This window comes from Ursus arctos, unplaced genomic scaffold, assembly GCF_023065955.2.
Source record: "Ursus arctos isolate Adak ecotype North America unplaced genomic scaffold, UrsArc2.0 scaffold_14, whole genome shotgun sequence".
NCBI classification, from domain to species: domain Eukaryota; kingdom Metazoa; phylum Chordata; class Mammalia; order Carnivora; family Ursidae; genus Ursus; species Ursus arctos.
The window spans coordinates 6,432,515-6,459,132 of NW_026622808.1; the positions used below are offsets into that span (position 1 = coordinate 6,432,515).

At 42.2% G+C, this 26,618-nt stretch overlaps 1 protein-coding gene across 4 annotated transcripts in view; it reads right to left on the reverse strand.

Annotated features, from left to right (window-relative positions):
- MAP2K4 (mitogen-activated protein kinase kinase 4) overlaps positions 1 to 13,025 on the reverse strand; it is a 139,657-nt gene extending 126,632 nt beyond the window's left edge. For 3 of the 4 annotated variants that reach the window (XM_044391782.3, XM_057311313.1, XM_044391781.3), the window contains exons 1-2: positions 12,893 to 13,025; positions 2,722 to 2,754 (exon numbers count right to left, since the gene is read on the reverse strand). In XM_044391782.3, the coding sequence (XP_044247717.1) occupies positions 2,722 to 2,754; positions 12,893 to 13,010 (151 nt within the window). In that variant the 5' untranslated portion in view covers positions 13,011 to 13,025. The remainder of the gene's footprint in view (positions 1 to 2,721; positions 2,755 to 12,892) is intronic. The other variant, XM_026521023.4, reaches the window with a different exon arrangement.
- Positions 13,026 to 26,618: the final 13,593 nt, after the last annotated feature.

Below are 26,618 nucleotides of genomic sequence, written 5' to 3' on the forward strand. Positions count from 1 at the left end.
ACTGTCTACAAACATTACAAAACTGTATTTTAATTTTTAAGGCAGGACTAATCTTGGAAAAAAAGTTAATGTATGTAAGCAACTGAAAACTTACAGTTTAGTACAAAAATAACTAGTGTCAACTTAGAGCTGGCCATACCTACCAATATCCCTGCTCCAACCCTCCTCCCTGATATGGGTGCCTGCTTCCCTGGAGTCTTCCACTGAGGTCCCAGCCACAGACAGCTCTGCTTCACTCCAAAGTAGGGCAGACCCATTGCTGGATCTCTGAGCCACGTTCTCCAATCAGGAAAACAGCTCTCATGAGACCCACAGCAACCCCCCCCCATCGACCCCCCTACCGTGCTGTTCTCCCTCAGGACACAACAGCAGAGCAAAGGCGCCCAGTACACCTCTCCTCCTGCACCACCCCACCCTGGGTTCAGCTGCTAATCAATCTATAGCATCACCAGCTGAACACTCAGAACCAACCCAGGATCAACTCAAGTCCACTATACTGTGAGCCCACTAAGGGCAAGGACCTAACTTATTTCTGGGCCAAATCTTTCCCTCTCTTTATGCTAAGTGTCCAAAAGGCGCTTTGGGAATGAATGTATCACACTGTGCTGAATCCCAAAAGTTGGAAAACAAAGAAGATGGCCACCCGCAGAGAGGGGGAGAAATAAAAAAGGAGACAAGAAGGCAGGGTGAAGGGGTAGTGAAGACAACCAGAAGCGAGTATCAAAGTGGGCATATACATGCTTCCTTGTTCCACTCTTCCATGTGGGCAGCACTGCCAATCTGCTGTTTCTGTAACGATGGAAAAGGGACAGAACCACTTAGACGGGCTAGAGGCACTTTTCATCTAGCTACAGAGCTTTCTATGGACACTGCATACACAATTTTAAACTTAATAAAATCAATACATTTCTCTTGTTTTGTGTCCACAACTGGGCTTAGTTAGGAAAAAAGGACAACAATGTGAATACAGCTTTAAATTTTAAAAATATCAGCATTTTTTTTTAGATTTTGTCAATACAGAAATAAAAATTACATTAAATATTGAACAGAAATATTTTTAAACTAAAAATCACCGAAGTGTATTAAAATTAAAAACAACATAAAATAGAAGTTGTAACTTCATTACAGATACATGTAAATCATATATGTAGGTTCATTACGGGCAGGAAATCGCATAATGTTTTTAGTTAAAGGTAAGAGAAGGATGATAATAATGAACCAATTAAAAAAATTTTATCCTAGGGCCTAGCTGCCCTACTCCCTATCATGAGTGAACCACTCAAGAAATAAATTTTTACTAACTATATTTCAAAGGAAGTCATAATGTTCAACCAATGGAAATTATAAACATTTTGATTCCGTCAGAAAATTTTAGAACAGCAGAAATGTTTTCTCCAGATTAAACGCTGTTTCCTTTGAACTAACTTAAGAATGACCTATATTGGGGGATCTAAAACGTACAGCATGGTGACTGTTGTTAACAACACTGTATTATATACTTGAAAATTGCTAAAAGAGTAAAGCTTTTTTTTTTTAAGGATTTTATTTATTTATTTGACAGAGGGAGAGTGTGTGAGAGGGAGCAGACTCCCTGCTGAGCGGGGAGCCTGCCCCGGGGCTCCATATCAGGACCCTGGGATCATGACCTGAGCTGAAGGCAGACGCTTAACCGACTGAGCCACCCAGAGGCCTCTAAAAGAGTAAATCTTAAAGTGTCAGCACAAAAAGAAATACTAATTATGTGAGGTGAGGGAGATGTTAACTAACCCTGCTGTGATAATCACGTTGCAATATGTAAGTGTACCAAATCATCACACTGCATACCTTACACTTACACAAACGTTATATGTCAATTACGTCTCAATAAAGCTGGGGGGGGAGAGTGATGTATATCAAAAAGTGGTCCCCATTCTTCCTCATTCTGTGAATAAATAAGCAGAAGATGAAACTAATTACATTATATTTGGGGATTTTTTATGCTTACTGGAGCCTCCTTGAGTGAGGATTTTTTGAAACTGCATTTATACAAATGATATTTAAGTTTAAAATGAATTTGTTTTAGCTGAAAAATATGCTTTTTTAATAGAAAACTCATTCTGTATTCTATAAAGACTAGTGTCCTAATACAGAACACTAGTCTATATTGGGGTAAAGGGAGGCAGGAGGAGAAACAAACTTTGTCTCAAGGAAAAAAGTTAAAATGCTCTAAATGTGTGGTTCAAAAAAGTCAATTTTAAAGCATGAAACTTCTGAGTACAGTTACATACTTTTTGCACCACGATATTAAAAGAAAACTTTCCTCAACTTGTAGTCAAAATCATGATTAAGTCCAAATTCCTACATATATCTTTTTATAACTGCATCACATAAATATATCTTTCTATACCTGTGCACATCTTCCTAAATCCAGTCTGCTTTCTCTACCTATCTACATCTCAGTATCTACACACATCTGCATATTTATGTACGTCTTTCTATACCTACATACATTTGAATACCTGTATCTATTTCCATTTCAAGGGAAAACAAGAACAATTTACAATCAAGAATATAACAATACAATTTTTTTCTTTTGTATTTGGAAAAAGAATGAGAAATGGAAGCTCTTTTAATGTAAACTTGCCATGGTTGGTTAGTTGAAACAATAGTGGACACATTCCCAATACCAAGATGGATATGAAAAAAAATAAGTAGCATAGTATCATAAAATTTGTAGCTTACTTTGTGCCTTTTCACAGAAGTTTATCTGAAAGCCTAAAGTAAAAGAGATAAGTTCCAGTTCATTGACTGTAAATCAAACAAACCAAAATCAGAACATGACGTTGCATTTTTATGTTACATTTGAATAAAACCAATTCAAGAACAGTTCAAATCATATAACCCCCACCATCACCGTGATAACTGTAACATATGGGCTTTCTTTAAAAAGTCAGCTCTCTCTGGGGTTAGAAGTACTTTATTAAGTGGAGCTGAAGTCAGGTTTAAATTCTAAATTCTGCCATTACCTTAGTTTTTCACATTTATTTGATAAATAGAATATAGCTGTTAGCCCCTGGAAGTCAAGAGTAACTTTAAAAATAATCTCATCAATTTTTTCAATCTACAAATTCATAACATATTACAAGTTATTTTTATTAACTCGAATTACTGACTTAGAACTACTCATGATTAATTGCTACCCCTGAACCAAAAGCTTCAAAAGTAGTTCATAAATTGTGAAGCCCAAATACTCAAAGCAACATTTTCTAGTCAATTTGCTAACTTCAGGCGTAAGACAGTGAACTACTGAGGAGGAGCTGAAATTCTTCTAAAGGAGGCCTGACAAGACAGTGTCCCCAGGAATGATACGGCGGAATAGAACCTTAGAAGTCACAGGAAGAAAACCTGTGAATTCTCCTTGGGAACTTGAGCTCATTTCCCAAATCCAGCTGGACCAGGTTATATCTTCTGCCTACATTCATACGGATGTAATTCTTTGTAAAATGCACCCAGCAAAATAAGCTGTTTCTGACAAAACCTTCTCAAAATATGCTCTCACCCCCTCGGTTTAAGTGGGTGAGTGTCTGGTATTCTTAGTAGTCTACCTATGCCTGTGTTTATTAATGCTTTAGGAAACAACATGGGGAAATTCAGAATGAGGATCACTCAAGCTTGTATTTATGCAGACGCAGGCAAAACTTAAAGGAAAAGAGCCAGGAGTAAAGGAAGGATGTGTTTAAGTAGTCTTTTCCATCCAGGTACCAAAATACTTCAGATTCTAAGATAAAGATCTCACCTATAAGGTACAAAACCTGAAAAATCTTAAGGTAGCTACTTTGCCCAAAGGTAACCCACTGCTTACTGCCTAATCACACAAATGACAATGCAGGAGGGAGTGGGAATGGACAGACTTCTCGGGCTGAAGTCCTGGGGCCAAACCTGGACACAGCTACCCCTCAAGCTCAACTTGCTACCCCACCAGATGTAGGGCAGGAATAGACTTCAGAAAGAGAAAGGTTGGAGATCCATGAGTCTTAGAAGCCTAAGCAACTAAAAGCCAGCCAGCCTCCTACTGGGCAAAATGAGGCGAGCACAGGTCCAGGAGAAGAAACTGGCTCTCCGGAAGCAGAAAGAGATACAGGGAGATAGAGAGCACAGCGGCATTTCAGGCCAGGGTCAGAAGCCGGTCTCCCACTCCCGTGCCCCCCACCAACCCCGGGAGAGAGAAGGGAAAATTCACCTGCAATAACTGGAGAGGAGGTGGATGAAAGACTGAAACAAGTTTAAGTCAACAGTCACTCTTTTCTTTTTAGCTCACTGGTTGCTACGAGGTAGCAAAAAATAAATGGTGGGAGGAGAGGCAAACAGAATAGCAGTATGAATGGGGAAAGGAGCAAGATAAATAAACTTGAAAGATACAGGAAAAAGAATGAGCTGGATCTGTCTGCACAATTATGTAAAAATAAGTTACAGGATAATTCTAAGAAACAGAAAAAATGTGTAAGGGTAGACGTAACTGACAGTGTTAGAATGTCACCACCTACTGCTCTAACACATGAGGGGTTAAGCCCACTTTAAGTACAGAATCAGTGCAGGTAGTTCAAAAGGGAGGAGGCTTAAATCCTCACACCGTTACTACAAGATGTGCTTTTTTTATCTAATCATGGATAAAGTGACCAGGTGAACAGATTCTGAGGCCTCACACAAGCAACCATCTTCGCATCATTTCTCACTCAGATAGACTTGCTAACAGACCCAGAGTTCAACGCAATGAGGACTAAACTAACCCAAACATAATGGCTCACCTTGGAATTCCAGTTAGTCTTATCAATTAAATCAGATAAAAGGCTATTAGTTACATCTTTCCAGACCTCCCCTAGTTCCTTATACTCAAAGAGCAGGGAGGGGCCAAGGGGACCACCGGCAATCTTGTACAAGAACAAAAGATGGTGGGAAAGAAACGGTGAGGAAAACTTCCAGTATCCTCAGCTGTATACGAAGCCCGTTTGTGGCTATATTATAATTAGTCCATTAATATTCATTCACAGATGTTCCATTTTTGAGGTCTCCCGTATCTCAGGAATTCTGTCTAAATTCTGTCTTCCCGTCCGCACACTTTAGGTGTCAGTTGAATCTGTTGTTAGTAACCAGTTAATTCTGAATATCTCGGGTGCCTTCCTCCTTCTTATTCTGGTACCTGTATCCTGGGTCTAAACTCTACATGATCCTCCGCTTCAAATTTGAGTCTTTTTCATTTTCTTTGGCCCCAGGTGAGTTTATCTGCATTAAATCTTAGACCCCCCAAAATTAAGTAACCAGAAGTATACATATGGCAGTGTTAGGAAGCCGACGACAGAAATGGAGCTCTGTGGGACTTTCTCCTCTCCTCTTTCTCACCGGGCCACACTCTTCCCCACATTCCTCCTCATTCTCACACTCTTACCTCAATCGTGACAGCCCTTCACTGGCCATGACTCAAAACCTACCATTACTGTATCTGCCAGACAAAGTGAGCTTGTCTACGTTAGCACAGAAGGGTGTTTATGACGTGCATTAAGTGTATAGAAAAGCAAAAGGCAAACAGTCTTTGTGAAAGTAAAAAATGAAAGGAGAAACGTCAGCCCAGGGTCCTAGTTCCAACTGTGAAAATCAAGTCATTTCGCTTAAGCCCCCGTTTCCTTCTTAATTATAAAATTAAAAATAACATCAGGATGGGACACCCCATCCTGGCTTGGTTGGTTAAGTGTCAGACTCTGAATCGCAGCTCAGGTCTTGCTCTCAAGGTCATGAGTTCAGGCCCTGCATTGGACTCCATGAGTCCAGCTCCCTGCCCATCCCAGACGTGGGTACTGCTGACAGTGAACTATGAACTACAGAACGAAGCCACACTAGCATAAAGAAAATCAGAGCCACCTTACTGGGTCATGCCCACACAGCAAGCTACCAAGTCTTCCTTCCGACACAAGCATGAAGAGTCTAATTGTTTGCTGCCTTCCAAAGTCAACCTCAAATTTGTGGCATGTGGCCTCAACTGCAAAGTTACTCAGAGTACATCATTACGGCTCTAACATCTAAGGATTTATCTTGGCTTGTCCAAAATTTCTATGTGCATTGTACTTAGAGTGGTTTCCACAAGATCTGATTCCTGCTGTGTTGTTTCTTTTTGCTTTCCTTGCTTCACCATTCTCAAATTTAAGAGGGAGCCACCTTAATTTAGTTAATCCCAGCTTGTTTGCATCATCCAGAACCATTCGTGATTTGACAAATACTGATCAAATCCTTTCCAGAGTTGTTTTTAATTGGGGATCTTGTCAGTCCTCATAAGCCATGTCTTCTTCCTGCCAATGACTATCGCATCTACTCTTTGAGTATGTAACCAAATGCTAGAGTATCATCTCCAGCCTGTTCAGAGAAGCCCAAGTACACTTAGGGAGGACAACTGATTAACTATGTGACTGTGGGCCAGTATCTAACCTCTATGAGCCTCGATTTTCTCATCTGTAAAATAGAACAGCAATACCCCAAAGTGCTTTATGACGATTAAGCAATATATCTAAAATGTCCAACACACAGCCTGGAATAATGCAGGTTATTATTACCATAGTGATCATTCCTGGTCTCTGCCTCAGGTGAGCAATGATTGTGGCACCTTCCCCATCAGACCAGCTCCACCTACACAAAACCAGTCCCTCTCCTTTCATTCCCCGTCACCCTGAGAGAGGTAAAAGGGAGGGACTCCAGACAGCATGGGGATCCCCACCCCAGGTTTTACATTCTGCTGCAGTCCTTCCCAGACACGGTCTGGTGTCCTGGTGTCCAAGAAGGTGGATACTTTCCCTGGCAGGAGCCTAAACCAGATCTCAGAGATACAGGCACACAACAGGGGAGCCAATTAATGTCACTTATTTTTTTAGTATAAAGTCAGACAATGAATGCATAGCAGATGTATCTGGTAACACTTCTCTTGTTTCTCCCTTTTATAAATTTTGAGTGATCTTTGGTAAGCCGAAACAAAATATGCCTTGAAAAAGGGGCTGTGGTGCCTACTTCGATCATCTTTCCGTGTAGTGGGGAAGGATGTGTTTGTCAGGAATCAAGCTGTGTGTGATATGAATGTTATCTTCTTTCGAGAGGCCCATCTTGAGTTAACTACTAACCAATGGTCCCTTTCACTGTGTAGACACAAGTTAGGCTAATCTTATCACTCCTGGCCCTTGAAGCCTTTCTATAAGTACACATTAATTCTCTACCTTGCCAAGAGTGTGAAGAGACGACCCATGAAGACTTTCTGGAGCTCCTGGGGTGGGGCATAAGGGTAGAAGCGAACACATGCCCATTTGGTCACTTGCCCGGGTGACAAATTTAGTCAGGATGGCAACATAAATTATTAACTCTCATGCTAAATGGGTTCTTTTTACATATTATGTATAGTGTTGAAAGAGTTCTATTACCTTTCAAATCTATACAGCCTCCCGGGCCGAAGCCCAATTAAAATCTTCTACTTACTTGTAGGTTCCCAATCAAAACGCCTCCTAATTCAAATGCCACCGTCAACCCTCCAGCAAATTTAGAACTCTATAACATAAAGGAGCATCAGGAAGCAACAAGGCTCCAAAATCGACCCAAACATGGCTGGCTGCTTAAAGCTGCCACCCCCTGGCTGAAACCTAAAATAATTTCCCCTTTCTATTCCTGAATCTGCATCACTTCTGGCAAAGAGTCTTCTCTTGGACCTGAATGGCTGAAACGGCTTGGAGCCTGGAAAACCTGTGGGAAGCTGTGTTATTGAGCAATAAGAAGAAGAAAGGTTACCAGTCAGATGGGTGGGTCAAAACCCACTTCCACCAGTGCAAATCACCTTATTGAACGTTAGCTCCTTAATCTATGAAAGGGCACTATGCCCACCTACCCTTAAAGGGTGCTTATGAGCATCAAATTAGGTAAAGACAGTGGGAAAAGAGCTGGGTTAACTATTAGTTTCCCTTCTTAATTTTAAATCTGAGTCAAGATCTCCCAGGTTGTGTAACTCAGGCCAAATCTCTATCTCCGAGAGATGGAGACTGAAGAGGAGACTGACCTGGGTTATGTATGATGGAGCTGATTATGATCTCCTGAACCTAGGAAGCAGAGACAACTCTATGAGCCCAAAACAATCCTGCTTCTCACATTAGGTAAAAGAAATGGAAGGAAAATAGGGAAATTTATGAAAAAAGAAAACAGGACTCAAAATACAGGGTTAACTAATATCCCATCTTAAAACGAGTTTCAGTACACATTCACTTAAAGGCACATGACAGGAAAAGGTGAGAAAATAAGTATCTTGAAAGCATTGTTTTTGTACTTTTTCTCTTTTAATACTAGGGTTGCTCTCATTTTTAAGAGAACACAGAGAAAGGCAATGTGCTTTGAGGGGGGACCAATTTGCTGAGCTGGACTTTGTATCAGGTTATGTCACATAAATGGTAAAGGAATAGTACTCAGCATACTGGGAAGGAAAGGCAAGCAGTTCGAGGGTTTGGAACTATATCCACTGTCTGCTCAATTCAGTTCTTTAAAATCCAGATAAAGGCATCTTCCTATGGTTCTTGGAAACCACAGACTAAATGTTAAAATAGTCTAATGTAATCACAAATAGGGCATTTCACACATATTTTATATATTTAAATATTATTGAGAGAAAAAAGTATACTGATTTTAAATCTTTTTTAACAGACATGCATCATTACACCTGAAAGTTCTGTGCCTCTTTTTATTTTGTAACTTTTTTTACTATTGAGGTGTAACTGACATACAACATTACATTGGTTTCAGGTGTACACCTTAATGATTCGATATTTGTACATATCACAAAATGTTCACCCTAGTACGTCTAGTTAACATCCATCACGTACACAAAGAACTTGTATTCTTGTGATGGGAACTTTTAAGATTTACTCTTAGCAACTTTCAAATATGCAATACAGTATTATTAACGACAGCTGCCATGCTGTACATTATTGTGTGTGTGTTTCTGGTTTTGTTCTTTTTAAGTAGGCTACATGCCCAGCGTGGAGCCCAACACGAGGCTTGAACTCATGACCCTGAGATCAAGACCTGAGCTGAAATCAAGATGGATTGGATGCCTAACGGACTGAGCCACGCAGGTGCCCCCGTGTGAGTGTGTTTTTTAAGGAGAACCAAGCGATCATCTTTTTACTTAAACTGATATTTATAAATTGTTCAGGTGAAGGTAAATAAGCAAGGACTGGACTAGTCCGTACGTTTTGCTATACATCTACATCTGAGACCCAAGAAGAAAATAGGAAAAACTGTCTTCCTAGAACAGCTCATTAAGAGAATCAAAGGTACCTAGAGTGTACACTTTGTAACTATTTTCTGTAACAAGTGCTTTCCAAATGCCTCCATGTTTTCCAGAATCAATTGTAGATTCTAACTATTCTAACCACATTTTAAAAATTGTTTTAAAAACTGACACTTTTCAGCTGAGTAGTTTTCAGAAGTTTTATTTTTTCCCTACTTTAAGTCTTCTAAAATAAACTTCTTGTGTTTATGAGATCTTTAAAACCTATACATGTTAAGCGACTAGTAACTCAAGCAGGTAAATAACCATGTCTATTAACAATCCTTACATACTTATAGTTTATAATTTTCCAAGCACTTCCGTGTGCATTAATCTAATAATGTGATCCTCACAACAGCCCGGTCAGGTAGGTTTTATCCCTATTTTAACAGATGAGAAACTCAGAGTTCAGAGAAGGTGAGTAGTCGCCCCAAGTCACAGAGCTTGTACATGACTAAGCAGTTACCTGAATCCAGGTAGAATAAAGACTCACCAGGAATATTCTTAAAGGAAAGGCTCAATAATGAAAAGTGGAAATCAACAGATTAGTGAGAAGGGTAGGAGCCAGTAATAATGAAGCTGAAGAAATTGTGTAGTGGATCATGAGGGGTTAGGGACACGTCTACTAATAATGAAAGAGACCATTAATGGCACCCTTACAAATAACAGCATTGTTGCTATTAACAATGGTGATGGCTGGCATGTATCACATCCTTACTATATGTCAGGCCCATGCTCTACGTGCATTCTCAAAGAAGCTGTGACATAAGCATTATTCCTACATTCCAACTGAGAAACTGAGGCTTGGAGAAGTTAAGTATCTTGCCCGAGGTCACAAAAATCTTAAATCCTGATGAGGGGATTCAAATTCAGGACTCCAGAGCTCTGGCTCTTAAACATTATGATATTAAGAAAGCAATGCTTCCCACCTTGGGCCGCTACCAGGCCACAAACCTCAAGCCATGAAAAAAAGTGTACAGGGTTATCCAGTGCCCAGCACAGGGCTTATCACACAAAAGGACCTCCAACGTCTGTTAGATGAAATGTATTCCATATGTCCTACAACTAGCTGTTTGAAAGGTGGAGAGGAGGGGGCAGTCTACTGACACCTCCCAGAAAGGCAGTGTTTTGGGGTGGCAAGCAGAAGTAGACTGGAGGAAGGGGGTGGTATATACCAAACATTCTAAGGATCTGAAGTCTGATCTAAAACTGAAGGTCTCTAGGGTATGAAGCATGAAAGGTTAGGCTCTAACCATACAAAACAAACAGAAAAAGGTCCTAATTTGCTGTTGAGCTCATGGTCTATAACCCGGACTGTGCTAGACGACATCCTGAGACCTTCAAGTGTTTTTCTTCATTCTGAGGAAGCAAAACAGGTTCAAGAGCAAGATATTAACTAGCAGGTTCCTGAATCAATCAAGGCTAGACACAGTAATGGTAAAAGAAAATTCATCAATAATTCAAAGAGAAGTCTTATGCCCTCCTTCTCCTTTTGAAAATAGGTTCGGCTTGTTAGAAAGTTTAGTTTACTAGGCACCGAAACTCAGGGGTGGTGGAGAAGAATGGCGAATGTCAGAATAATGCCCAGCCACAAGGACTTTGCATTCCTAGAACACTGCAAGCTCTTTCCCACTTTAGAGACTTCATACACAGCTTCCCTCTGCGTTTAGTATGAGTGTCTTCTTAAACCATCTTATTGAAGCAGTCTACCTTTCCCCAGTATCTTCCATCACAAAACCCAGCTTGTTACCTTTGTAACACTTTTCTCCATTATTTTACCTGCAGATTGTCTTCCCTCCCCCATCCCATGGGGGAGGGTAAGCTCCATCAGGGATTCAACTGCCCAATTCACTCTTTTCTGTATACCTAGCACTACAGTCTATGCCCAGCACTGGGCAGATGCTCAATAATTTTTTTTTGAACAACAACAACAACAAAAATGAATACATTTATACAGCTTTTTCAAACTATCAGCCTACCTACCCCCCCATGAGCTCCCCACCAAAAAAACTTGCATTATTTTTATAAGCTTTGTAAGTCACCCATTTTGCATAAGCAATACAATCCTAAGTTGTCATTTTGCTGTTTCATTTCCCCACCAGCAACAGATAGACTGGAAAGCTGTAAGATCAGGAAATCCCACTTCATCTGTATAGTGTGCTGTGAAACATAGTAGCATCCAATAACTAATTCAATTTGAATTAATTATGAGAGTCTGCACAGAAAGTGTCCTCTGAGCTCTGACATCATCCTGTCTATATATCACCATTCTTTATGTGTATTAAAATTATCTCATAGGGAGGGCAACCGGGATATAAAAATGAATAAAATCCTGTCTCTACTTCCTGAATCAGACACTCTCATAAACACGAAATAGTCAGTAAATGCTGAGCCTAACACGGTTAAGACACACCTAGACACACGGTTAAGATAGACCAAAGCGCCCTTTAGGAAGATTTTCATCAAAGAGTAACCATGGCGACACTGACCACGAAGGGTACCCCGACGGATTCCGCTAATAATATAACATAAGCAGTTAGCTGAAGTCGTCAAGAGATTTCTGAGATTCCCTGTTTTAAAAATAACATTACTACTCGAAATTCCACAGGAAACTTAAGGAAATGGCCCCCGATGGGCTGGGGCCTGGTATTTTCACAACAACCCCCCCCCCCTTGTCAGGAGCCATACGGATCTAAATGCGCATTCCCGGTGGGGAAAGCCATTAATTAGGAAGCTGCCTCGGATGTCCAGACACGGCACAGTACCACTTTGACCCCTGCCTTTCTATTTCCTGCGCCTCTCCATTTAAACCGAATCCGCTCTTCTCGCTTCTGTACTGATATTTTGTGCCTACCATGCTAACACGGACACCCCCGGACCCGGACAAACCGCCTCTCCCAGGCCCGCGGCTGTCTACACCACCACCTTACAGGTGGCACAGGCCTGAGCACCCCCTCCCCCATCCCCCCTCGCCCTCCCGGCGCACAGAACCCCCGCGAAAGTTTGGAGGCGCGGGGTTCCACAGGAGCGCCGGGCCCGGAGGTCAGCTCGGCGGGCGGGCCGGCTCCAGCTGCGCCCCGCGGGGAGCCAAGATGGCCCTGCGCGGGGCCCCACTGCGGCGGCGGCAGCGGAGCGCCGGGGGGCGCCGGGCTGGGGCTGGGACGCCGCCGCCGCCGCCGCCTACCTGCGCGGCCGGGCCCCGGGGCCAGGCGGGCGCGGGCCGGGAAACGCGGGCGGGGCGGCGCCAGGTGAGCGGCTGCGGCGCGGCGGGGGCGGCCGCGGGGGCGGTCCCGGGCCAGGTGGGCCCCGCGCGCAGGGCCGGCGGCGCCGAGCGGCCGGGCGCGGGCGGAGGCCGAGGCCGCGGCCCCGGGCCTGCGCGCGGAGTCCGGGCCGGGGCCGGGGCAGGGCCGGGCGCGCGGCGGGAAGCGCGAGGGAGGGCGGGGGGCGGGCGCGGGCGGCTCCGGTGGCTTCCTCAGCCGGGTCCGGGGGCGTCCGCGGCCGCGGGGACAGGCCGCGACGACGCCGACGGCCGCGCCGGGGGGGCCGGGGTCGCGGCGCTGGCGCGTTCCTTACCCTGCATGCTGCTGACGGCCGGGTGGCCCGGCGCCGGGGGCCCCACGGGGCCCGGGGTGCCGCTGCCGCTGCCGCCCCCGGAGCCGCCGCCGCCGCCGCTCGGGCTCGGAGCCGCCATTGTTGGGAGTGAGGAGCCGAGCGGCGCCGCGGCGGCTGCAATGCAGCAAGCTCGGCCTCTCGCACGGCCGAGGGGCGCGGCTAGCGCCGCCTTGGCCCCGCCCCCTCCCCGCCCCGGACACGCCCCCTGGCACGCCCCCGCCCGCGCCTGACGCGGAGTCCGGCCAGCTGCGGAGCCGCAGAACCGCCCAGGGCGCGGGTGCCCGACCCCGAGGGAAGGCGGGCGGGAGTGCTGCCCCCGGGGCTGCGGGCCGGCCCGCGGGGCCTAAGGCGGTTTGCACCATTAGGAGTGTGTGTGCACCGGGGAGGTTAGGGGACACAGAGCTTTCATCGTTTCCACAGAGGCCTGTGACCCCAAAAGTTTAAGAACCCCGTTGGGGGGGGGGCACCTGGCTGGCTCAGTTGGTGGCGCATGGGACTCTTGATCTCGGGGTCGTGAGTTCCAGCCCCATGCCGGGCATGGAGCCTACTTAAAAAAAAAAAACAAAAAGACACCTCCTTGTTGGAAACCTCAGAACCCGAAATTAGTTTAGAGCGATAAAACTGAAAAGGATCCCAGGGGTCATGCTTCCTGTCCAGTATCTGAGGTGGCTTCTCCAGAGGGGAGTTGGCTCTAGCTGTGGTTCCATCTGAAGCTACTGTTAAACTCTGCCTAACACCCCAACCCTCTACACTGGCCTGGGGGCTGCCAGGGGGTGCCACTCAAAGTACAGTCTAGGACTCATCCTGAAACTACGAATCAGAAGCTACATTTTCATACTATCCCCCGCGTAATTTGTATAGACATTAAATTTGAAAAACAGTGTCTTAAGCACCCAACATTCCCTGGCCTCCCCAAATATACTATTTACATCACCATCTTCCCCTCAATACACACTGGGTTCCCTCACCCACCTCCTCTGCACCTTGTAAGACCAGGTGTGGTCATTATTATGAACTACATAAAATGACAGCCTCCCCCATAAAAATCAAGTTTCTTCCATTGCTTTGCACAGAGACTTTGATTTTAGGAAGGCAGCAGATAAAAGCAGCAAAATAGTCCTCTGTGAGGCTGAGAGTTTCTGGGCCAATGGAAATGTGTTTGGGAAAGTGGAAACCTGGGTGTCTGGGTAGACGTATCTCTTCCCGTAATAGAATGACCAATGAGAGAACATCGCAAGTAGTCTGAACCACAGAGCTGGATGATCCCTGCCCTTTGGAAGCGTTGCACAATGCACACAAGGACCTCCTTCTCAAACCTCCTTCCGCACAGACCTTATCTGTGCTGGAACTCCTTCATAGCATGTTAGAAGTGTGTCCTTGGTCAAAAGAGCTCCGCCTTCTTGCTGTAAACCCAACCTCGGCCTCATCATGATTGCTCAGTTGATAACAGTGGCTGGAGATAGGGCTTAGGAAAAGTAAACTGGGGAGGCAATAAAGACATATTGAAGATGGGTAGATCTTCTTAAGTGGAGAGGCTTTCATTTTCCACTCTGCCTCAGAACTCCCCTCAAGGGTTTGGCTGACCGAGCAATATCTCCAAGTCTAAGTCATTATAAACACTGCCGAATCCCCATCTAAGAATCAGTAGCCCATCTTGCCCTTGTTGGTCCTGGGGAATCCTAAATGTGGGGTCCTTCGTGGGGATAGCTTATAAGAACTGGAAAGAAAAGGTTCCCATCCAGGCTGTCCATCCCGAGTACAGGCTAAATATTCTGTCTATACCTTCTGCATGGTGCTGATAAGAAGAGAACAAGTGACAAAGAAAAGAAGAATCTGTGGCTCCCTACCATTCTCTCCTTTGAAGGTGCAGATTGGAGGTTTATATTCTTTGGGGTTTATATCTTAGTGCCTGGAGGGATTAGTATAAAAAATCAAATGAAGTTCTTCTTTCAAAATGTGAACACAACTTACCAATACTTAGAAAAGATTGATGCAGAAAAAGAAGGGATTCTCCTTCCCACACCATTGTTTTGCATTTCCATTGGCTTGGCCACTTTGGCAGATTAAGAAAAAGCATCCACAGCCCTATAGTTTTGCTGACAAATGAACCAAATATAGTATCTTGTCATCATCAAGCCCCAGATGCAGCATGACCAGATATGAAATGGTTCTATTTAAGCAATTTTCAGACACTTTATTCCAGTATCTGCCAGTAGGGTTCCCAACCAGTCCCTGTTGTCTAAATGTCACTGTTGTGTGTGTACGTCACCTCATTTCTCATTTCCAGCTCTTTGGAGATGGGAGCGGTACAAAAAATAGCTTGGAGGACTTTTGGTCATCCCAACCGCATAAATACCATAAGAACCCCACTCCCATTCTTTGATGTGGATAGTTGATTTATTCACAGTCTTATCATGAAAAGGCTACAAGCCCCCTTTTCCAATTATACATATTTCTTTAATAAAACTTACTGCTTCTGTGATAGAAATCCTAGAGATTAGGCAACTGCTAGGAAATTTTTTAAAAAACATGCAGTGTTCCCGTATTATTTTAGATTATACATAAAAAGTTACATTTAGAGGGTGCCTGAGTGGCTCAGTTGGTTAAGCATCTGCCTTCAGCTCAGGTCATGATCCTGGGGTCCTGGGATCGAGGTCCGCATCAGCTCCCTGATCAGTGAGGAGTCTGCTTGTCCCTCTACCCTTCCCCCTGCTTGTGCTCTCTCTCTCTCATTCAAATAAATAAATAAATAAATAATCTTCAAAGAATTTTTTTTAAAGTTACAATTAGAATTGTTCAAACCATCAATTAGGTCTGCCCATAATTAGGTCTGCATATGGGCAAAAATGAGGAACAACCTTGATTTGTCCAAACTGGCAAAGCTACAGTCTTTTTACCTTCTCTTATGCTCATATTTTTCTTATATTTGTATTTTATCATTCAGTATGAGGTGAATTGTGTCCCCCCCTGAAAAAAAAAAAATTGTGTGTAAGTGACTACATTTCAAGACAAAGTCTTTAAAGAGGTGAGTAGGGTAAAGTGAAGTCATATAGGTGTGCCCTAATGCCATATGTCTGGTGTTCTTTTAAAGAGAATAAGACACAGGCACACACTGAGGGAAAACTATGTGAAGACACAGGGAAGAGGTGGCCATCTACAAACCAAGGAGAGAGGCCTCAGAAGACACCAGTCTTGCCAACACCTTGACCTCAGACTTCCAGCCTCCAGGGCTGTGAGAAAATAAATTTCTGTTGTTTAAGCCACCCCAGTCTGCGTTACTTGGTTATGGCGGCATAAAAAAACTCATACATGGCTCAGAATATGAATTGCTTATAAGGATAGCCCTTTAAGTAATAATAATAGTAGCTGGCATAATATTTGGGGGGACGGAAAGCCAACAAGGCAGTAAGGACCAATAAGCAAGAAATTCACAGGACACCTGGCTGGCTGGGTCAGAAGAGCTTGTGACTCTTTTTTTTTTTTTTTTTTTAAGATTTTATTTATTTATGTGACAGAGAGACAGCCAGCGAGAGAGGGAACACAGCAGGGGAGTGGGAGAGGAAGAAGCAGGCTCCCAGTGGAGGAGCCCGATGTGGGACTCCATGTGGGACTCGATCCTGGGACACCGGGATCACGCCCTGAGCTGAAGGCAGACGCTTAACGACTGCACTACCCAGGCACCCCAGAAAAGCTTGTGAGTCTTAATCTTGGGATTGTGAGTTCAGGCCCCATACTGGGTATAGAGATTACTTATAAATAAATAAATAAATAAACAAATAAACAAACAAATAAATATAAATCTTTGTAAAAATTCACATTTAGAAGAGCCTCTTGAGAAAATCCCCACATGAGCTTGAAACTCTTGGCTCTGCCATGTAATAACATTTCTCTGTCATTAAAGAGGATGGGAATAACAGATTAAGACCATTGCTATGAGCAATGTATGTCAATACCAGAGTGCTTTGTCCCAAAAAAGGGTGCAGAGAAAAGTTACGTGCCTATCTCCAGCTGAGAGCACCTTGTTTAGAAATTTGGCTTGTTGGTTCTTTTCAATACCTATGTCTCAATGGTTAGATTACAAAGACATGTTTCACTTCACATTCCAAATGAGGTAAAAGTAAGTATAACTAGATTTCCCTTTTGGACCCCAATTTCAGCCTCTGAGAAAGTAAGGGTCAAACACCACTATTTGGCTGGAACAATCACCAGATATCTCCTATAAGGGCTCAGCAGTTGGCATTGAGCAAAACCCATCTCCTGTCCACCTCCAATCACTGAGGACTCAAGACCAGGTCATCCAATGACTGATTTTGCCTCTCCAGGCAGAGGGCTGCAAGCTGTGTGGGTTTCTAGATATTGATTGAGCACTGTATTTAATTGGAAATTAACAGCATGTGAGAAGCTTTTGACTGTCATTAAAAGAACTGAAGTTCTGTCAGTTCAGCTAAAAGATGTTAACTAATTATGCTTATTAATAATCATGCATGCATATAAAGATTTATGGGTAAATGTCATCACAACATTATTTGTAAGAGTGAAAAAAAATGGAAATGCCTCACTGTAAGTCACTAAGTGAAAAGTAATATTGATAGTATTAGCCATCATCTGACCAGATACAAATATATGCTAGAAATCTATGATTCTCATGTACCAGCCCTATATACCCACAGCTTGTCCTCATATTCTGTATTCTGTTCATCTATCTTCACTATTAACACACACACACACACACACACACACATACACACACACACACACACACGAAATGAAACTAAAACAAACAAAACAAAACAAAAAACTGGGCATCTTTTGGGGAAGGAGGGAGTGAAGCATGATTGACTGGGAAGGGGCAGGAGGGAACTTTCTAAGGTAATGGTCATGTTCTATACCTTGACAGGGATTGAGTTACACAAGTGCATACGCTTATCAAAATGCTGCAAATGAATGATCTAGATTTGTGCATTTCAAGGGATATAAATATACATTGGAAGAAAAAAACTAGAAATAAAAATCAAGTGGTATGAATGCTAAAGTCTTCAAGAGGACATATACTCATATCTGTAATTTACTTTGAAATGTGTCAAAAACAAGACAGCTGAATGAAAGGATAGTGGGATGGATAAATGGATATATATTGCTAAAACAAGAGTAATACAATGTTAATGGTAAATGTAATACAATGTTAATGGTAAATGTAATACAATGTTAATGACAAAATCCAGTAGGTAGACTGATGTGAACAATGATCTTTTCCATTGTTTGAAATTTTTCATAATAAAATATTAGGGGAAAATGAAAAACAATAAAACAAAAAAGTGCAAAAAATTTAGACATATTGCTAAATTGCCTCACTTCCTTGAGCAAAATCACAAACCAAGTAATATAACCTCTAATGACTAAGTATAAATTTGTCCAACTAATTTATCTAGTGGGGGTAGGTTTCCTATAAAATCAGAAATTACTGAAACTTATCGAAAAGAAAGGAATCAGGGCACCTGGGTGGCTCAGTCGGTTAAGTGTCTGATTCCTGATTTTGGCTCAGGTCACGATCTCAGGGTTGTGGGTTCAAGGCCCGTGTCCAGCTCTGTACTGCTTGTCCCTCTCCCTCTGCTCCTCCGTTGCTCGTGCTCTCTCTCTCTCTCTTAAATAAATAAATAAAATCTTTAAAAATATAATAATAATAAAAGAAAGGACTCACCTAGGGTACTGCCATAGGGGGTTCTCATGAGCAAAGACATATATTACTGTGGACTGACATGAGACCCCACAGGCATCTCTCGCTGAGTCAAGATCTTAGGACTTAATAATTATTTAGGGGGGGACATTGTGGCTTTTGTTTTGAGATTAAGTAACAACATCTGGTTTGAATTTAGTAACACTGTTTTGTTTCATTGTGTTTTTTTGTAACAGCTTTGAGCTATAATTCACATACCATATGACCTGGTTGAGAAAGACTGATCTAGGCTTTCCTTAATGTGGATTTGAAGTACATTTCCTTAATTTATTATATTGAGTAAGGGAAATTTTATCGATCGCCTTCTTTAATTCAGGAGGATGAAAATGGACATTTGTCATTACTATAAAACCTAAATAAAGTTACTTTTTACTTCTGAAGTGACCCCCAGTAATGTTTTTCTATGGGTTGGTCACACCTCATAGAAAAAAAAAAAAAAAAAAAGATTTCCTACTCATCATCTGAATGAAACCGGACAAGCTCATTATAAAGTTCATATGGAAAAGTAAACTGCAATAGTCTCCCCAAAAAAGTCTGAAAAAGAAGAAGGGGATTTAGCTCTGCAATATATTAAAGTATTTTAAATCTACAATGATTAAAATTTTATGGAACTGGCACATGAATAGACAGATGGAACTAATTAGGAAGATAGGAAATAAGCTCAAATACTTATAAGAATATAGTATAATTAAAAGTAGGATCTCATTCGAAGGTAGAAATCTGGAAAGAAGTAAATTTCAATCCATACCTCGAACTTTAATTCAGAATAAGTTCCAAATGAATAAAATATATTAGTGTAAAAGGGAAAAGAAGAAACTATTAACATGTAAGATGAACCCATCCTTCCTAAGCATGACACAAAGTCAATTAAGAGAAAAATCTCTGGTATGCCTGGTGGCTCAGTCTGTTAAGCGTCTCCCTTTGGCTCAGGTCATGATCCCAGGGTCCTGGGATCGAGTCCCACATCAGGCTCCTTGCTCAGCGGGGAGCCTGCTTCTCCCTCTGCCTGCCACTCCCCCTGCTTGTGTATGCTCTCTCTCTAACAAATAAATATATAAAAACTTTTTTAAAAATGAAAAATCTTTAAGTCTTCTTGGCAAAAAAACCACAATAAACACATCAAAAGACACAACTAACTGAGGAAGTTATGTTTTGACTTGTAACACAGGTAAAGGCTTAATTTCACTAATAAAGAGTTCCCATAAATCAACAAGAGAAAGGCCAATAAACTGATAGAAAAATAAGCCAAGGATATCAAGTAGACAGGTCTCCAAAAAGGAATATACATGTCTCTTAAAAATGCAAAGATGTTTAACCTCACTCAAAGTAAGCAAAATGCACATTAAAACCACACCAGATATCACTGTTTCAATTATCTAACAAGCAAAGTTTAATAACATAATATGTTGATGAGAGTGTGGAAAACTGGTATTCTATACATTGCTGGGGGGAATACACATTTGCACAACTCATTGGAGGACGGTGTAGCAATTTCTATCAAAATTACAAATACATTTCCCTTTATCCCATAGATTATACTTCTAGAAGCTTATTCCTGTAGATACTCTTATGTTTGCAAAACTTCATATAAGGATTTGAGTATAGCATTTTACAGCAAAATATTAGAATCACACAAAATGTCCTTTAGTAGGTGAACAATTAAATAAATGCAGAGGGAATACTTTGCAGGTGTAAAAATAAGAAATCTCTTTATGGAGTGATATGGAATGATTTACAATATATAATGTTAAGTGAAAAAGCTAGATGAAGAACACTGTGGTTAGTATATTACTATTTGTGTGAAAAGAGGGGATGTGTATATTTAATACATGCATACTTGCTTAAAACGTATTTGGAAGGATAATCAAAAGACTAAAAACATTGATTGTCCCAAGAGAGAGAAACTGGATTGGGAGAAAATCTTTTCATTATATACTTCCTGGTAGCTTATAATTTGTGAACATTGTGGGGGTACTATCTAGAGAAAATCAGTTAATTAATATGTAGTTAAACCAGGAATGATGACTGTCCTTTCTTTTGCCGTTGTAACAAGCATTCTTATAAAACAGTTACAAAATATTTATTACTACATATTTATACTCTTTTAAACAGTTGCATTTTAAAAAGACTCAAAAACAAATTATTTTTGAACTGTTTTGTAAAAAGATATGTCTTTTCCTTATATGTATATACTATTTTACTTACAAAAAATATTTCTATTTTTTTATTAAATCAGAAATGTACTGGTTTATTCTCTGTTTCCATTCTACTTGAATACCAAGGAATTATAAGATATGTAGATGATAAATCCTGTAAGAATTCATTCAGTAGATATTTATTACTAGATTAATATAGCAAAATTCATTGATAATACTTTTTTACTTAGAAGTTCATTGGTTCTCTTAATTTTCAAACTTGGGTGGTGTGTGTGATTCTAGGAGTGGCCCTGTAGGGACACACAGGCTCACAGAGAAGGTTGTCTATACCAGTCCATATCTCTTTGAATATACCTTTGAATAATGTGAGTTGGAGGTGCTGACCCACCCACACCCTCAGTGGAAAATCTATGTATAACTTTTGGTCCCCTAAAATCTTAACTACTAATAGCCTATTGTTGACTAGAAGCCTTACCAATAACATAGTTGATTAACACATATTTTGTATATGTATTATGTACTGTGTTCGTACAATAAAGTAAGCTAGAGAAAAGAAAATGTTATTAAGAAAGTCACAAGGGGTGCGGTGCCTGGGTGGCTCAGTTGGTTAAGCATCTGCCTTCAGCTCAGGTCATGGTCTCAGGGTCCTGGGATCCAGCCCTGTGCTGGGCTCCCTGCTCAGCGTGGAGTCTGCTTCTCCCTCTCCCTCTGACCCTTTCCCTGCTCATCCTCTCTCTCTCTCATAAATAAATAAAATCTTAAGAAAGAAAGGAAGAAAGAAAGAAAGAAAGAAAGAAAGAAAGGAAGGAAGGAAGGAAGGAAGGAAGAAAGAAAGAAAGAAAGAAAGAAAGAAAGAAAGAAAGAAAAGAAAAGAAAAGAAAAGAAAAGAAAAGAAAAGAAAAGAAAAGAAAAGAAAAGAAAACCACAAGGCGCCCCTGGGGTGGCACAGTTGGTTAGCATCTGACTCCTGGTTTTGTCTCAGGTCGGGATCTCAGGGTCGTGGAATGGAACCCTATGTCAGGCTCCTTGCTCAGTGTAGAGTCTCCTTGGGACTTTCTCTTTCCCTCTTCCTCTGTTCCTCCCCACTCCCCCGAAAATAAATAAATAAATCTTTTTTTAAAAAGGAAAAAATAAGAAAATCACAGGAAAAGAAATACATTTGCAATACTGTATTTATTGAAAAAAAAAATTCAGGTACAAGTAGACTCATGCAGTTCAAACCCATGTTGTTCAAGGGGCAACTTTGTATGTTCTCAGGTACATGGAGGAAATCTAAGATCGTTCAGTGGACTCTGAGAAAGAAGCCCAGATCCCACTTTATAGTTGAATACAACCCCAAATACTTGTTTCCCTTTCCCAGATGGGACTTGTGATTCTAACTCCTTCCTTCCCTTCTTTCGCCCGCAGTGCACACGGGCTGTGATCTATATAATGCTAGTTCTCCTGTGTCATGATTTTTCCAGGGCAGTCACAATTTCAAATACTATGTTCCCAGTTTTGAACCACGAGATCTGAATTCTGATTCTGGAAATATAGTTACAGTATACCTTGGCTAAATTCTAGTCTGTTGACCTGAACCAATTCCTTAGTATTTCTCTCTTTGGAGTTCCCCCAGAGAAATATGAAAATTGGAGTTCCTAGATGCCTAGTGGCTCAGACAGATGAGGCATTGTGAATGTACTGACGAGGAATAAGGCTCTGACAAGGGCAGTACCCCGTCTAGTCTGTAAGTACTCAGCCTTGCCTTTCCTCCTAAGTGCCCCCAAGATCCTCTGGCCAGCAAAGCACTCAGGCATCCCCCAATGGGCTCTAATACCCAGAGTCCAAGGCAGGCATCATTAACCTCTCATCTCCTGTGTTCTAGATAATATTCCCGAGCAATCGTGTGCAAACGCCTTCGGAGGCCAGGTAGTAAAGTACTGGGAATAGTACTTTAAAAAGAGATCTGATTTAAAGGGATGGTCAGACTTAGGGTGAATGGAAAACATACACCATAAAGGGCATTCCCATTCAAAGAAAAAAATGTTAAAATTGTGCTTGCCACACGAAATACTGGCTGCCAGTTTGCAGCTCCTGGTTTGGAGGGTCCACACTGGCATCAGAGAGAAGGGATCTTGGATAGAGTTCTGTAACCTATAAAGAACACCATCCAGGGGTGCCTGGGTGGCTCAGTCGGTGAAGCGTCTGGCTTTGGCTCAGGTCGTGATCTCAAGGTTGTGGGATCAAGCCCCACATCGGGCTCCCTGCTCAGCAGGGAATCTGCTTCTGCTTCTCCCTCTCCCTCCCCCCTGCTTGGTCACTCTCTCTCTCTCTGTCTCAAATAAATAAATAAAATCTTAAAAAAAAAAGAGGGGCACCTGGGTGGCTCAGTCGTTAAGTGTCTGCCTTTGGCTCAGGACATGATCCCAGGGTCCTGGGATCGAGCCCCGCATCGGGCTCCCTGCTCCACTGGGAGCCTGCTGCTTCCTCTCCCACTCCCCCTGCTTGTGTTTCCTCTCTCACTGGCTGTCTCTCTCTCTGTCAAATAAATAAAATCTTTAAAAAAAGAGAGAGAGAAAGAATACATTCCACGCCAATTCTTGGTAACCAGGTCCTTCCAAGGTGGTCTTTTTGTGTGTGTGTGCCTTTGGCTACACGCTGTTTCTTCTACACGTCTCCATGGGAGACCCGAATCTCGCTGTGGCGGCCCTTTTCAAGACTTTCTAAGACAGGCTACCACTGCTGATTAACTTCACTTTCTCTCTGTTCTCTACCTCATGAATAGGCTACATTCTGGAAAAACAGTTTTTTGGTTTTTTTAATGAACCCTGGTGTCTGGTTAATCCCAATCCTTTTTTCTCCGTGTGTTCTCCAATGTCCAGACCCTTTCTGCTAATTAGCAGTGACAGATGAGTCACCTGTCTTGTGATCTCCCCAAGGGAAGAAAGAGCTTGCTTCTCTTATTGATCTAGGAGACCTTCAGCAGTCAGCACATGCTTTGGAAGCTTCTGTCAGAGGGAGGCAAGTTCAATCTGAAAAACCCAGGGCAGACAGAAGCTGCACATGGGCAGATGTCCAGCCAACCCTAGCATTAGACAGCAGGGACAGATGGGGCTTCCCACTGTTCAGTGCTGATGGGATTTTCGGGAGTCCTGGCAATCCCGTAGAGGTAAATGTCACCGACATGGCAAGGGCAAGGGCTGGTTGTCCAACGTTGGCAGGCTCATCATCTTAGCAAAGGGTCATGCAGCCTAAAGCAAAAGAGGTAAATGGGTGCCAACAAATGACCATACAACCAACAGAAGCCCATTAGCAAGGGGTCAAGATGAGGCACTTATGGGGACCAGAGAAGGAGAATTCTGGGCAATGGAAAGTGTAAGGGGTGGTCTGAGTCCTCTTGCTCAGTCCTCTAAGGTTGTTACCTGAATAGAACTCCCCAGATTTTCAAGGGACCCTGGGCTTTATCATGAGATGAAGGATCACCCACAGAGTCAGATGCTTTCTAGATCTGCATTTTTCCAGAAAAAAAAAAAAAAGCTGGAGCTCTTTTTCTGACATGAACTGGGATTCGAAAGGGGAATCAACATATAGAAAGAGTGTTGACCAGGTTTGAGCCCAGCATTCAGTGAATTTTGGACCTAACCCTCTTCTTAATGGGGAGAGCTGAAATCTTGATATCTACAAGGACAGAGATTAAGCTCAGAAGCAGAGGCAGGCCCTAAACAAACAGAAATAAAATAAAATCAAGATTGGGCCTGTCACGAAAAACAGCATCAGTGGTAGATTGATGGGTATCTCTGTGAGATGACATCCACAATTTTCTTTGGAAAAACTTGTAATCTTGAAGAAATAGACAATATTTATTACACTCTGCAGACTGTCATGGTTTACATAACTAAATTCATTTAGTTGAGACTTTCCACATCTCTAATCACTACAAAGTGTTTTTTTTTTTTTCTTTTCTTCTTCTTGGATTTTTGGGCATAATACCAAAACACTGGCAAAAACGCTTATGCTCAGATGTAATAATTTTTGTATTACCATTCTTTTCACAAATCCATTCTAAAATGGGTGGGTACATAAATATTAGGATACCAGTAACAGCAAGATTTTACTACATGCCAGGCACCATTGTACGTATTTCACATACATCATTTCAGAAAATTCTCTTAACAATCCGAAGAAGCAGGTGGCATCACCTCTCTCATTTGACCCATGAGAGGACTGAGGCACAAAAAGGTGGCCACACTATGACCCTAAAGAGGTTGCCATGCCAAGAGGTTTCACGGATAAAAGTCGGCACTGAAACTTCTGTTTTAGCTTCCTGATTACCAGTCAACTGTCGTACTCTCTTTGCTGTGTTATCATTATTCCTGCCCAAGTAAGTTCTGGAAACTCACTAGATCTGTTTGTCTCTTAAAGTTTGAGTTAATAGACAATCATCTATACTGGGCGCTCAGTATAGATCTGAGATCTCCTCAGATCAATGCCCAAAGCATCCGTTTGGAAATTTGTTTAAAAATCATATGTATGGGGGCGCTTGGGTGGCTCAGTCGGTTAAGTGTCTGCCTTCGGCTCAGGTCATGATTTTGGGGTCCTGGGTTCAAGTCCCGCATTGGGCTCCCTACTCATTGGGGAGTCTGCTTCTTCCCTCTTCTTCTGCTCCTTTCCCTGCTCTTGCTTTCTCTCTCTCTCTCTCTCACTTGCCCTCTCTCGCTCTCTCTTGTTCTCTAAGTAAATAAGTAAAATCTAGAAAAATAAAAAATAAAAATCATCTATCCAGAGGAGCCTGGGTGGCTCAGTTGGCTAAGCAGCTGACTCTTGACCTCAGCTCAGATCTTGATCTCAGGGTCATGAGTTCAAGTCCCACGTTGGGCTCCATGCATGGAGCCTACTTGAGGGAAAAAAAAAATTGTATATCCAGGTCCCACCTATCAGAGAATTGGATTAGGGATGAAGGCAAGAAAACCGGGTTTAACATGCTTTCTGTATGAGTCTGGTGTGCAGCTGGACTCGAGAAGCCTGCTTTAGAGCAGTGGGCTTGTGGGCTCCAGTCTTTTCTAATCCAGCATTCTTTACCAGTAAAAAAAATTGGGGGTTAGGTAGCAACTATTTGTAGGTGTGTTATTCATAAATAATATACATGGATTATTTTGCCTTTATAGCCTATATTATAAACATATGCAAAATAAAAGTCAAGGAAGGCTGATTTTTTTTCAAATATTTATTTTTCTCACCGAGTCATGTTCTCATAAAAATATAGTGAACAAAGAAATAAGTATGCCACCTTCTCTGATCAACTCTTGGTTTATACTCTGTTATACAGAGATTTTTTCAGGTCTGGTTCTAAGTTTATTTTTTATTTTAAAAAAAAATTTTTAAAGATTTTATTTATTTATTTGAGAGAGAGAGAGAAAGGGAGAGCAGGAGCGGAGAGGAGGGGCAGAAGGAGAGGGAGAAGCAGACTCCCCACTGAGCAGGGAGCCCGATGTGGGACCTGATCCCAGGACCTTGGGATCATGACCAGAGCTGAAGGCAGACGCTCAACCAACCGAGCCATCCAAGCACCCCCTAAGTTTATTTATTTATTTATTTATTTATTTATTTATTTTAAAAATATTTTATTTATTTATGTGACAGAGATAGAGACAGCCAGCGAGAGAGGGAACACAAGCAGGGGGAGTGGGAGAGGAAGAAGCAGGCTCATAGCAGGGGAGCCTGATGTGGGGCTCGATCCCAGAACGCCGGGATCACGCCCTGAGCCGAAGGCAGACGCTCAACCGCTGTGCCACCCAGGCGCCCCCCCAAGTTTATTTTT